The sequence below is a fragment of the Typopeltis vanoorti genome, chromosome 25 (assembly GCF_054136105.1).
Source record: "Typopeltis vanoorti isolate ZY-2024b chromosome 25, IOZ_Tvanoo_1.0, whole genome shotgun sequence".
Lineage (NCBI taxonomy): Eukaryota > Metazoa > Arthropoda > Arachnida > Uropygi > Thelyphonidae > Typopeltis > Typopeltis vanoorti.
Genome location: NC_143573.1, coordinates 71,278,513 through 71,293,551, shown reverse-complemented (window position 1 = coordinate 71,293,551; position 15,039 = coordinate 71,278,513). Strand labels below are relative to the sequence as shown.

At 38.1% G+C, this 15,039-nt stretch overlaps 1 protein-coding gene across 5 annotated transcripts in view; it reads right to left on the bottom strand.

Moving 5' to 3' along the window:
• LOC150092840 (dynein axonemal intermediate chain 7-like) overlaps window positions 1–15,039 on the bottom strand; it is a 497,248-nt gene that overhangs the window by 202,511 nt on the left and 279,698 nt on the right. For all 5 annotated transcript variants that reach the window (XM_090414468.1, XM_090414470.1, XM_090414471.1 and 2 more), the window contains one exon: window positions 4,935–5,097. In XM_090414468.1, the coding sequence (XP_090270594.1) occupies window positions 4,935–5,097 (163 nt within the window). The remainder of the gene's footprint in view (window positions 1–4,934; window positions 5,098–15,039) is intronic.

Here is a 15,039-nt window from a genome sequence, read left to right as displayed (position 1 = left end):
GTTTTCACTGCCGTTTGTTTCACTATATCAACGTGTAAAGATGGCGTCCAACAAGAAACGTACGTCAGCGGCGCGCAGGACTTCTACTACTACAAGAAAGGCCGGCTCAGCGTTGGATTTTTCGCAATGGATGCGTTGCGGAAACTGCTATATGTATGCACCGAAAAATGTGAAGGATCTGTGGTCGGTCTGGCAAAATGAAAAGAATGAAAATGTCGACGTATGTGAGAAGTGTCGAGATAGGCTGGAGCGTTTAGGAATGGAAGCTGACATCGGGACCGTAGCGGAAGAACTTCGGCGGGAGTTTATGAAAATGAAAAATGACCTTCATCTTCTTCATGAGGAAGTGGAAGTGATCGGTAAGGAGATACTGGAAGTTAAAGCGGAGTTTAATGTGTTAAACAGAGAAATTAGGACTATAGAGATTACTTTAGCTGAAGTAACTAGAACAGGATTACATATGGGTGAGTCTTTGGTGAATGATTCAGTAATAAATAGTATGGGAGTGATTGGGAGTCAATATAATAAAACCACAAGTGGCCTAGAAGAAATGAGATGTAGTGAGAGTGGGGGGGTAAGTAATAGAGAGTTGAGTAATGAAGCTGGGAGAGTCATGCTGAATAGTGTAGAGAATGAGTCCATGAGTGTGGACTTGAATGAAGTTAAGAGTAGTAAAATATATGGTGATTCTATGATTAAGGGTATGGAGAGTGGTATGCATGAGGAGTGCTTGGCTGATGGGACAATAGAAAGAGTGGCTTTAGCAATAAAGAGAGGGCATGAAGCAGACAAGATGATAGTTATGGTGGGTACGAATGACCTGAGAGGTAGTATAAATCGGGTAGGAAAAGATTTAAGAACATTATTAGATATTGTGAAGAGGAAAAGTGTCAATGGGAGAATAGTGTGTGTGCTGCCTCGTTTTGACAATTACGAGTTAAGTAGACGCAATGATAATGAATGATATGATTGCAAGAATGTGCAGAAAAAGAGGTCTGGAGTTTGTTGATGTTTGGAGTGTGTTTGAAGGAAAAAGGCAGTTGTATGCTAGAGATGGACTGCATCTTAACATGGAAGGACATAAGCGACTGAAGAAGTTATTGTTTTCTGAACAGGTTGAAGTTATTGGGCAGGGAAACTAATATTGAAAAGGATGAGTGTAAGAGAGAGAAACTTTAGCACTGATTGTGTATTTATTGATCCTTATAGGCTGAATAAAATGCAGAAGAGAGGGGATAAAAATCGGCATAGGACTACGGTAGTTAATGACTTATATATCAGTTCTAAAGCCGGTACAAGATCTAGAGGGAATCTGCAATTTTTGTATACCAATGCTAGAAGCATTCGAAATAAGAGAGAAGAATTTTTGGCATTAGTCAGTGAAATCTCACCAAAAGTTGTAGGCATTAGTGAAACTTGGCTGTCAGCAGAAGATGTGGTCACTGGAATTGAATGTGATGGGTACACTATTTTCAGGGAGGATAGAGCAGATAGAACAGGGGGGGGAGTACTGTTGATGATAGCTGATGTGTTGCAGCCAAAGAAAGTAGTATATCATGATGATAGACATGTGAATAAGAGTTCATTTGAGGCAGTCTGGTGCGAAATAGCGACCAACGCAACCAAATATACAGTTGGATGCTGCTATAGGCCAGGGAGTACGGGGGGAGATATTGAATTCATGCATCAGCAACTTAGTGCAATGAGTGAAGGCTTGGTGATTATTATGGGGGATTTTAATTACAGTGATATCAATTGGAAGGAGGAAATATCACGTAGCAAAAAGGAAATGGAATTCATACATCTTCTACGAGATAATTACTTGAAACAGCACGTAACTGAAGGGACACGTGGTGTGAGAGTGTTGGACCTGGTTATTGGTTCAGAGGTTATATGCATAAGTAAGGTGTCCTCGTTACCTCCAGTTGGTGAAAGCGATCATGTGGTATTGACTTGGGAGGTTGCAAAATCTGTGGATTTTTCTATTAAGAAGGGGTATGTACGGAACTACAGGTTAGGCAATTATAACAAGCTTCGGAGTGAGCTTGCAGCCATCCCATGGCAGAACATATTGCAAGGGAAAGATGTTAGCAGTGCTTGGGATAAAATCAGCGGGTATCTGAGGAAAGCAATATCAGATTGTGTCCCCATGGTTAGGAGGTCAAACAAGGCAGGCATTAGATGGATGAGCAGTAGTATCAAGCTTGAACTGCAAAAAAAGAAAATGTTATGGAGAATTTACAAGGAGAAAGGCGATCAGGACACCCATGAGCAGTACAAGGCTCAAGCTAGGAAAGTTACCAGCATAGTAAGAAAAGCTAAATCAGATTATGAGAAGACCTTAGCCAAAGAGATCAAGGGTAATCCCAAAGAGTTCTTCCGCTATGTGGCAAGTAAGAGGAAGAATGACTTCGGAAGGATAACCTTAGTGGGTGCTGATGGTATTGAGGTGACAAAATCAGATGTAATAGTCGAGTTACTGAGTGATCACTTTTCAAAAGTCTATCACCCAAGTGAGGATATCTCTATACCTACAGCAATACGTAATGTGAGAATTGAAGCTAAAGAATCAGAGGTATTAAATATATTGCAAAACTTAAATGCAAACACTGCGGTAGGCTTAGATGGAATATCAGCTCGGGTGTTGCGTGAATGTGCAAATGAATTGTCAACCCCTCTCACCTGGATATTTAACTTAAGTTTGAACTCTGGTATGGTCCCTAGGGAGTGGAAGTTAGGCAAAGTGGTTCCTTTGCATAAGGGTGGCTCTAAAACTGCGGTATTGAATTACAGACCAATCACCATCTCAGGAGTAGTGGTAAAAGTATTGGAAAAGTTGGTTAAAGACAAAATTCAAGAATGGGTGGATCAGGATATGATACTCTATAGAGGCCAACATGGTTTTGTTAAAGGTAGATCCTGCCTTAGCAATCTATTAACTATTCATAATAGAATAACATCTGAGTTGGACAAAGGAACTGGCTACACAGTGGTACTTCTGGATTTTGCTAAGGCTTTTGACAGGATACCCCATAGAACACTGTTACGCAAATTGGAGCAGATGGGAATGGATATTAAATTGGTGATATGGATAGGAGAATGGCTCAGGGAGAGATACCATAAGGTGGTGTATGGAGGAGCCGAGTCCAGAATGAGGCAGGTGACCAGTGGTGTGCCTCAGGGCTCTGTGCTTGGGCCAATGTTGTTTAATTTGTATATAAATGATATAGGAAACGGCTTAAAGGGAGATATTCAGTTGTTTGCTGATGATGCAAAGTTGTGTAGTGCAATAAAAAATCAAGCTGATGTTGAAAGTTTGCAGGAGGATTTAAATAAGCTGGTAAAATGGGCAAAAGAAAATGGATGTCAGTTCAATGTGGAAAAGTGTAAAGTCATGCATTTTGGGATTAAAAGATTACCAGCTGTGTACTACATCGATGGAAAGGTACTCCAAGAGATTGATGAGGCTAGGGACTTAGGGGTATTGGTAGATAGGGAGATGAAGTTCAGAGGACACATTGCTAAGGTGTCCAAGATTGCACATAGGATTACTTGGTTGTTGAGGAACACACTGACATCCAGAGATAAAGAGGTTATTATTCCCCTTTATAAAGCATTGATACTTCCACATTTGGATTACTGTGCTCAGGTCTGGTCACCTGGATTCCTTGGAGATGAGGAGGCTGTGGAGAGGGTTCAGAGAAGAGTGACCAAGTTGGTGAGTGATATAAAAAATGCTCCCTACATTGATAGATTGAGAGCTTGTGGATTGCAGAGATTGGTTGATAGGCGAAGAAGAGGGGATATGATAGAAACATTCAAATTACTAAAAGGTTTTTATAGGATTGATGCAGGGGAAATGTTTCAGCTGTGTGAAAGTGATGGAAGAACAAGAGGTCATCTCTGGAAATTAAAGAAGAGTGTGGTTAACAAAGGTGTCAGAACAAGGTTTTTTGCCTGGAGGGTGGTGAATGAGTGGAATTCATTGCCTGACTTAGTTGTGAGCTCTTCGTCTGTAAATGAATTCAAGAAGAGATATGACAGATATTGTTTTGCTAGTTTGGGTCTCCCGCGATGAGTCTACTGACTCCATGGAGATGCCCGTAATAATAATAATAATAATCCCAGGAAGAGCTAAAGTTAATAATGATCTCAATTATATTATCCCTACTCCTCTAATCTTCGAAACTCTGTGCATTACATTTCAAAGTCCTGATATTATGTGTTTCTATTCTAGCTTTTTTATGTTTTTTTCTAAAGTTTCCCTATCCTTTGTGAAATCCAGGTGACCAAATCTGTACACAGTAATTTAGATATGATGTAATCGAGTTTCTACAATGGAATACACCAGTATCTTTGCTGGTCAATGTACCTCTCACTAAGCAGCAATACAGATAGTTTACACCATCTTTGCAAAGTGTTTCCTAAATGTTGACTTCCTGTTGCTCACCATCCTAAGATTTCTTATTTCCTCCATTTTCTCTCAAATAGTGTAATTAATAAAATACATAGCTTTCTATCTCTGAATCAAAGTTTAAAACATCATTTTTAATTGGATTAAATACATCCCACTTATTTACCCACCCTTCGAGTCTATTCAGATCCTCCTGAAGAATGTTTATATATTCACATCCTCCTGAAGAATCCACTCATCAGCACTACTTCTAATATATATCTCTCTCTCCCTCTCTAGTTTAGCATAATCTGCAAATAATTATATATGTCCACCCTCATATTCTATTCATAAATCATCCTAACATAATTTAGTAAAACACTCATCCCAATATTTCTGTTCAATTAAGGGTATTGTTTATATATTCACATATTTCAGTTCTTTGGTTTCTAATTAAGCTCCGTTTTTGATTTCATGTATCATAGAAATCATACTCAAGATATTTTGAATGGTTATTCCATAATTCTTCTGTTCAACTTACCTGATAGAAACTGTTATGGCATTTGATATTTCATTTTCATAACGCTTAATTTCAGTATCAGCAAATTCAGCAGCTTCAGCTGGTGATAAACCAGGTTTAGGCTGTCTGATAGGTGTAATATATGTCTTGTAAGGAATTCTTGTCAATTGTTCTGGTTTCTCAACTGAAATAAATATTGTAAACTAAATCATTATTTTGGAAATAGCTTTAATTAAAAAATTACTAATATATATTTATACTTACATATAACAAAAGAAAAATGGCCAATATAAAATATGCACTACAGGGCTACTTGTATATAGTGGCTAATGACTTCACATCAATTGCCTTGGTATCCCATAATGTATAATGCTATGCATTATGAGAAAGGCCACTCATTCAGACTGGTTTCGACCTTTACTGAAGTCTCATCAGTGGGAGCCAGAGAAGAGATACCAAGGTTTAAGTAATGTAGAAGTGATATATTTCCCATATATAAGTAGTGAAAAAGTTAAGCCTTTTGGTGGTTCCAATCAATGATAGGCAAAAACCAGCCACCGAGAAGAAACTCTCTACTCCCCGGGAAGCAAGCAACCATCATTGGGAGCCAGATCCATAAGAGATACCAAGGTTAACTCAATTCTTTCATGGTGATTATCACAAATTTTCAGCACACACCCTCGTATGTTTCCCATATTATTATTATTATTATTATGTAACACCTCCTGGGAATCCAAGGACTCATCGAGGGAGGGTGCCTAATCTACTGTTCTCCACCAACTACAACTTACTGCAACTAACATTGTTAGTTGCAGTAAGTTGTAGTTGCATAAGTTCAAACTACACCAATGCCATCTACCACCTACCACCACCACTAGTATTTACTAGTATTTCCACAGACAATCACAAACATCCATACCCACAATGGGATTTGAACCCGCAACCTTTTGGCTGGAGAGTGGATATGCTAACTACTTGGCCAACCAGGCTGTCTGTGTGTGTTATGTTCCATCGAGTCATTTTCGACTCCTGGTAATCCTATGAACATACATTCTCCATTCAGATCTGTCCCTGACCATGTCTTTCAGAATTTCCAAGTGCACTCCAGTTGCTTCTTAGTACTGGGCTCAGTACTAAGAAGTAATGGGTGGATGGAGTTGTTTAACTCCATCCACCAATCTAATTCTTGGTCTTCCTCTTCTCCTGCTTCCATCAACTTTAGTAACCATCATCATCATCTTCTCCAGACTGTCATTTGCTCGCATAATATGTCCGAAGTATGACAATTTTTGCTTGATGATCATAGCTTCGAGGGAGCAATCTGGCTTTATTCTGTCTATCACTGATTTATTGGTTTGCTTTGCAGTCCATGGTATTCTTAGTAAACATCTCCAAACCCATAATTCAAATGCATCTATCTTCCTTCTTTCACTCTTTCTCAGGGTTCAATTTTCACATCCATACAGTACCAGAGGGAATATCATTGCTTTCACGATTCTGATTTTTGTTGTAAGGCTAATATCTTTATCTTTAAAGATCTTGCTTAAATTTGTCAATTTGTTAAATTTGTTTTCTTTTTCTAACTTCTTCAGTAAAATAACCATCTTTATCAATTTGGAATCCTAGGAGCACAAAATTGTTAACTGCTTCCATTTTTCTCCCCATCTACTTCAAAATCATTAAGTTCACATGTTACCATAAATTTTGTCTTTTTGAGGTTAAGTTTAAGACCATATTTAGCACTTTCTTCTTTAACTTTCATAATAAGTTCCTCCAAATCTTCTTTGCATTCTGCTAGCAAGGTGGTATCATCTGCAAACATCAAATTATTAATATTTTTTCCACCAATTTTAATTCCAACTGAAGATTCCTCCAGCCCTGCCATTCTTAAAATATATTCACTGTACAAGTTAAACAGGTACGGAGATAAAATACATCCATGTAGCACCCCTTTACCTATTGTGAAATACTCAGTTTCTCCAAGATCTGTTCAGACAGTAGCTTCTTGTTCATAATAAAGATTCCTCAGAAGGATAATGAAATGCTGTGGGACTCCCATTGTTCTTAACACATTCCACAGTTTCATATGATCTACAGAGTCAAAAGCCTTGCTATTGTCAAAGAAACAGAGGTAGACATTCTTTTGATATTCCTGTGCTCTTTCTATTATCCATCTCACATTGGCAATTTGATCTCTTGTTCCTCTGCTTTTTTGAAATCCTGCCTGTTCATCTGGCATTTCTCTTTTCATGAATGGTTCCAATCTTTTCTGAATGATCTTAAGTAAGACTTTACTTGCATGAGAAATCAGTGCTATAGTTCTGTAATTTTCGAACTCTCTTGCATCGCCTTTCTTCAATAAAGGTATATAAACTGATTTTTTCCATTCCCTAGGCAATGTAGTTGTGATCCAAATACGCTGACATAGAGCTGTTAAAATTTTAACTGATATAACCTAATACATACTTAGCCATCTTTTTCCTGCCATCCACATTCCCTCAGCCGATCCTCATAATTAAATTGTACAGTCTTGATGCATCTTTGTTATCCACCTCTGTACCCTCTCCACAGTTAATTTATCCTCTTTGAATCCTGGAGGCCAAATCTGAGAACAATAGTCTAAGTGTTGTCTGATCAGGGTCTTATACAACAGAATGATAACTCTTCTATCTCTGCAGGTCATCGTCCTTCTCAGTATTGCAGCAGTCCTCTGGGTTACCTTCACCACCTTTGCAATATGCTCTCTGAATTTCAGTTTTCTATCGATCATCAATCCCAGATCTCTTCTTCACCCCCCCCCACTTCCTCCAGTATTGCTCCTCCAATCGAGTATGCAGCCTCCCATAGATGTATCCCAAACTTCAAGACTTTACATTTCGTTATATTAAACCAACACCCCCATTCATTTGCCTATCTGTGTAGTTTATTCAAATCCTCTTGCAGGGCTGCTGCATATGCAATATTACTAATAACAGTTTCCAGCTTCACATCATCTGCAAACAACTGAATATCCATCTGCAATCCATGGACAATGTCACTGATATAAAGGTTAAACAATACAGTTCCCAGTACCGAGCCCTGTGGGACCCCACTTGTAACCTTCTGCCTCCTTGATATTGCCCAACCATACATAACTCTCTGATACCTGTCAGATAGCCAATCCTGAATCCAGTTCACTAACCTGACATCTAAACCCATATGATGTAACTTAAATATCAGCTTATCATGTGGCACCCAGTCAAATGCCTTTCTTCTTCTTCATGTAGCTTCCTCAGTGAGAGGGGTGCAGCACCATGTCCTTCCAGTTCTCTCTGTTGGTGGCTTTCCTTTTTGTTTTTGCATAGCCATGCGATCCTGTCCATGATCTTATATCTTCAAGCCATGTCCTTCCTTTTTTGCCTCTTGATCCTTTTCCCATAATTTTTCCTTCTAAAACTGTTAGTATCCTCTGTCCTGCTGAACCTCTCAGTACATGTCCTGACAATCTCATCTTTCTCTGGATCATTTCCTGTAATAAAGATCTCTGTGTTCTCATTCTCTGTAGGACATCTGTATTTGTCACATGTTCTGTCTATGGGATTTTCAGAGTTCTCCTATAGCATCACATTTCAAAGGCCATTATCTGTTGCCTTACTCTCTTCTTGAATATCCAGATCTCACTTCCATATGTGAAAATTGGCCACACTAATGTTCTTATCATTCTTTTCTTTGTCTCAATACTCACAGAACTTCTGAGCAGATCTTTATTTTTCCAGAATGCATCTTTAGCTATGGCTGTTCTTATTTTTATTTCTTTATCTTGCTTTCCATCTGCAGTAAAGTAGGTGCCTAAATATTTGTATTATGTTGTATGTTCAATTTTCATATTGTTTATGAATATGTCTGGCTCGGATCTGCTTTCTTTTGAGATTTTCATAAATTTGGTCTTTTTTGCATTTATATCTAATCCAAATTCTTTACCTTCTTCAATTAGTAGCTGCAGTAATTTGATTAATTTGTTTCTGTTTTCTGCTATTAGAATGGTATCATCAGCATATCTAAGACTGTTGTATTTTATACCATTGATACTAATTCCTATTTTTTGTTTTTCAATCTTTTTCATCACTGTCTCACTATAGATATTAAATAGATTTGGTGAAAGGATACAACCCTGTCTAACTCATCTTTTTATTTTCACTACAGAAGTCTTATTCTTAAACAACTGCATTTTCTGTTTGGTGTAAATCATTTTTATAATCTTAATTACATGATCTTCTATGTCTAATTTATCTAATATATTGAACATTTTATTATGTTTTACCCAGTCAAAAGCTTTCTGAAAGTCTATGAAGTATATGTAAATGTTCCTATTTCTTTCAAATGATCTTTCTATTAGTATTTTTAGGTCCAGGATAGCATTAATGGTTCCCATTCCTCTTCAGAAGCCTTTCTGTTGTTCACTCAATTCACCGCTTATGGCTCTTTCAATTTGTTTGTTAACAAAGGTTAAAATAATTTTAGATGCATGGGATATTAGGCTCACGGCTCTATAATCCTCGCAGTTTTGTGCATTATGTTTCTTTGATAAATTTAGTTAATCCTTTATCCAAGTGTAAGCAAACAAAGTTTGCGTCTGAAAATATCTTAATGCAAAAACAGCTTCACCCGCTGTTTTTGCATTCTAATTGACTCGCTTACATTCTTTACGGTCGCACCGGGTTGGTACAATTTTGTTAAACTCTCAACTAACACACCTCTTACTAGGGAATCTCCATACAATACATGCTCTTTCATTTTGTTTACACTCACTATCATACCCTTATTTTTTCTATCATACTTTTGCCGATTATTAGTCGGTACGCATGTTAAAGATTTTTGCAAATGTTCCAGTTGCTGGTTTACACTATGTATCACTCCTCGTAATAGAGCTATTTCGCTCATTGCGGCCGTGTCATCATTTTTATTTTCCGATGATTCATTCAATCGTTCTGTATGCTTAACTTCATTCACTCTATCAACGCCACTCTCACAGCTATCAGGTATTACCTCGCAAATATCCTCATTCATACCCTGAATATTGCTGTGATCTAGATTCTCACTTTCGACAATGATATCACTCACACAACCTGAAACATTCTTTAAATCCTCACATTCTTTACACTTTTTGCACACATTCACTCCACAATCATTGTTTAACCAGACTCCAACCACTCTCCTCAATGCATACAGTTAAGCATACAGAACGATTGAATGAATCATCGGAAAATAAACGTAACACTGAATCAAGTCTTTTAAGTTTAGATCAGACAAATATGGCGACCTGGCCGCCATCTTTGTGTTCCACTTTATGGGAGCCATGCGCACAGATAATCGATCTATCAATTTACTGTTAAAATATTCGTAGGAAAGGGTTCTGTCTAGATTTATGCCCAGATACTTTGAATTAAAATTGTGCAGTAATATGTTCCCATTGAGATGAACTCTAGCTTGCCTCCATGTGGTGCATCCTAGGTAATGCTAAAGAGCTAGAACGACTTGGCCATCCAGACTATCTTAGGATCTCCTGGATTAGTGTACATGCATATGCAAACAGTTTATCAGGTTATAATGACAGAAACTAAGACTCATCCTGTCAACCAGAAGTGTCTTAAGAGTAGGTTCCTTGGACAAGTGCTCAGAGTCTGCCACCTGAATATAGAAAGTATCAGCATGGCTAAGAGTGAATGTCTTACTAGACTTTTTAATGACAACAGAACTGACATTGCCATCATACAAGAAACCCATACAAGCAATGAGTTGCAACTATGAGAAGGAGGCTCCATTCCGGGTTTCAATCTTATAGGTGCAACATATCATCCGATGTATGGGTAGCTGCCTATGCCCAAAATTCACTTACTAAGGTCTGTTTCATTTCAAACATGTTTCAAACATATCTACCATTATTATAGAAGCTAACGACCTAAAAATAATTAATGTCTACAACCTACCATCTACAAGCTGGCCTGATGAAGTTTTGCCAGCCTTAATGCACCCTGCTGTTTATATTGGAAACTTTAACAGTCATCATACTCAATTGAGTTATAGAGAAACTGATGCAAATGGTGCCAAGCTAGCTGAGTGGGCAGAGGCAAACAACATACAGCTGGTTTTCAATCCCAAGGATAACTACACTTTTCACTCGGCTAGATGGAACAGTGGCACCAATCCTGACTTATGTTTTGTTACAGCCAATCAAAGGGGCCTCCCAGTGCCAACCAGCCGATGCGTTTTAGGAAGATTCCCACACAGTCAACACTGCCGTCTTTATTGAGGTGGGCCCTCAAATCCCAATTACTGAAACTACACCAACATTATGTTGGAATTTATCCAAGGCAAACTGGAACAGCTTCTCATCAGAACTAGAAAAATGTGCCTGGATTCCACCACAACCTTGTAACTACCGAAGATTTGTGAAAATATTAATTTCTACAACCAAAATACACATCCCTAGAGGTGCTAGAAAAGAATACATACCTGGCTGGAGCGAAACTAGCAAAGCACTTTATAACAACTTTCTGAACAGCAGACGTGTAGATGTCGCAGATGATCTTATCGACAGCTTAAATGAAGCTAGAAAGAACAAATGGATTGATGCCATCGAAAGTCTGAACTTTAAACATTCAAGCAGGAAGGCATGGAGCCTCCTTAAAAAGTTGGGTAGTAATTCCCATCGCCCCCAAGTGAAAGCTGCTGTTAGTGCCAACTATATTGCCAATTGTATAGTGAATCTATCCAGAGCTAAATCAGAAAAAACCACACTAAAATAATTAGGAAGGAATTGACCAAACTTAAAGAAGGTTGTTCTGAAGTGACCAATCTATCCAATCCATTCACCAAAGAAGAACTTCCTGTTGCATTCCAGGGAGTGAAAACTGCTAAGGTACCTGGATTTGATAATATTCACCCTGAATTTTTAAAAAACTCTGGCCCAAATACAATGGTATGGCTGACAAAATTCTTTTCTAATATTCTACAGAGTGGCAGATTACCAGCAGAATTTAAAAAATCGAAGATAATAGTCATCCTGAAACCTGGAAAGCCCGTTGATAAACCTGAAAGCTATAGACCTATAGTACTGCTCGGTGTCTGTCTTAAGCTATTAGAAAGACTTATTTACAATAGAATTAGTTCTATTATAATTGACACTCTCTCTCATGAACAGGCTAGTTTCAGGCCCAGGCGCAACTGTGAAGATCATGTTTTGGCCCTAATGACTCATATAGAATCTAGTTTTGAAAAATGCCTTAAAACTGTGCAGTCTTTATAGACTTGACAGTTACATATGATACCATATGGAGAAACGGCATGATCTACAAGCTCCTTAAAATACTGAAATGACCCATCTGATAAAAAAATGACCCATCTGATCAACGCTATTCTCTAATAGAACAATACAGGTAGTTATAGATGATGATATGAGCAAGCCAATACCACTTAACAATGGACTCTCATAAGGGTCAGTTCTGGCCCCTCTTCTATTCAATTTATATATTTCTGACCTTCCAAGGACAACATCTAGAAAATTCGCATATGCTGATGATCTGCACATCACATCCCAACATCAGAACTTCTGTACTATAGAGCACATACTAACCAGTAACCTAGAGGAGCTAAACCACTTCTCTGAGAAGTGACGTCTTATTCCAAGTACTATCAAGACTGATACATGCTGTTTCCATTTGAACAGTAGCATGGCATGTGACATCTTAAGAGTGCCACTAAATGAGAACATACCTCCAAATCAAGTGATTCTATTTTGCAATGGTGGTAACAAAATCAGAGGCTTAACTCATTGTCTCAAATATATAAAAACCAAGTGTGTTGACAATAGATAATAAGTAACCAGATTGATCAAGAATGAGTTTTACATGGCAGCAGTATTACTGAGACAGCATTAGATATTTTAAAGGATTTTAGCAGACATGCACAAAGTTGAACTAATGGACTAAAAAAAGTACAGCTCTAGTTTTTCCTCCACCAGTACTCAAGGATATGATATTCAAAAACAATGTTAAATGTTGTGTCTGGTTGATGTATATCTTTTAAAGAAAGGTGGTATGAAATTAAGGAAGATATTTATATATTTGAGAAATGTAACCTTATTAAGGAGATGATACATAAAGCATAAGGAAGAATATGAATGAAAGTGGGAATGATTCTGGAGTGGGTGAAGAACAGAGGTGTGGAACCGAGATTTTAAAGAAACTGGGGATGTTCCAGAGCAAGACACAGACAGTACAGAGTTTGGATAAGGGATCTACAAGAAGTGGAAGGGAAAGAAAGAAAAATTAAGAAATCTTTGTTCTACAGCCAACTCCAGCTAATTTCACCTACCTATGGATTCAGGCCATGGAAAGATTTGGAGAAACTCATGTTATTGCTTTTGAAATTTCTAAGGCATTGATTGTGTCTGGCACTGAGATCTCCTGAGCAAACTGCCATCTTATAGCCTCCCCTCCCACACTCTAGTGGATGGCTTCCTCTCAGATTTACCCATCAATGCTGGAATGCATCAGAGTTCTGTGCTCTCACCCACATTCTTCCTCCTTTACTTCAATGATCTCTGTTCTCTGACTTCAAATCCTATTCAGCTTTGCTCATGACAGTACTCTTCATTCCTCATCATCATTTGATAAACATTGCAGTACCCTAATGTTAGATGCCTCAAGATCTTCCATAACCAGTGACTTCAACACTGACTTCCTCAACATCCTGATATGGGGTGATGACAACTAAGTAAATTTCAATGCCAAAAAAAAAAAAACTCATCTGCTCTATTACCCACAAGAAAAATGCTCTCTCATTTCCTCCTGTTTTAATAATGTTTCAGTTTCCTTTCAAGATCAACTTTCTTTTCTTGGGTTGACTGTCATATCCAGTTTATCCTGGCACATATTGCTCAAATAACCTCATTAGCCTCTTAGAAAGCTTGGTGTTACTTTTCTTTTCTAAGCATTACTTCCTCTCAACTCCTAACACACTATAAGTCTCAGATCTGTCCAACTTTGGAGTATTGCTCCCACATTTGGAATGGAGCATCCAAAACCTCTCTAAGAATTCTTGTTGATATTCAGAAGAGGACAAATAACCCTTCCATTACAGACTCCCTTCAGACACTATATCACAGGAACTCTGTTTCAGAGCTGTGCCTTTTCTATAGGTATTTTCATGTATTGTTTCTCTGAATTGACTACTACCATTCCTCCACTTTTTTAACCATAGAAGAACTAGAATTGCCACTGGCCAACACCCACACACTGCCCAACTTCAAAGACACTGAATTAACTTCTCATCAGCTTCCTTCATTCCATCCACCTCTATTGTTTGGAACAAGCTTCTCCCATACTGTTTTTCCCACTGAGTACCACCTTCCCCTCTTCTCATATCAACAGGCTACATTTTCTCCTTAATTACTTGTCCACACATGACACTGTAGTGTTATATGTCTTGTGACCTTTCATGTGTAGGATCAACATAAAAAAAAATCCCTTCCCCTCCTATTCACAAAGCATTTTGAATTTGCATCTTCTCAATATGCCATCATACTCCAATTCTAAACACCACTGACCACCTTTGTAAAACTTCTCTGGATCCTTTCTAACATAGTTTTCACCATGAAAACTTGGTGACCAAATGAGAGTGCTCCATATCATTGCCATTATCTAATGTGATGTCTTCCCAACTAATGCATGTAGCCCTTGAATTTCAGGTCTTTATCCACCATCACTCCCAGATCTCTCATCTCCTCTACTTCCTTTAAAGTTTCTTCACCATATGTATACTTTGCATCCCACTGTTGCTTATCAAATTTTAAAACGTTTAACTTTGCAACATTGAACTGACAGTCCCACTGTCCTGCCCATTCATGCAATCTATTCAAGTCCTCCTGTAACATTTGCACTCAAGCAAATAATATTTGCTTGAGTGCAAATGTTACTGACCCCTGTAGCACACCACTAGTGACCTTCTTCTTTTGGGATACTGCACCCCCATATACAACTTTCTGATACCGATCTGACCAGTCACTGATCCAACTCAGAAGTCTGTTATCCAATCCCATCTGTTTCAATTTATTTAACGGCTTGTCATGTGACAGTCTATCAAAAGC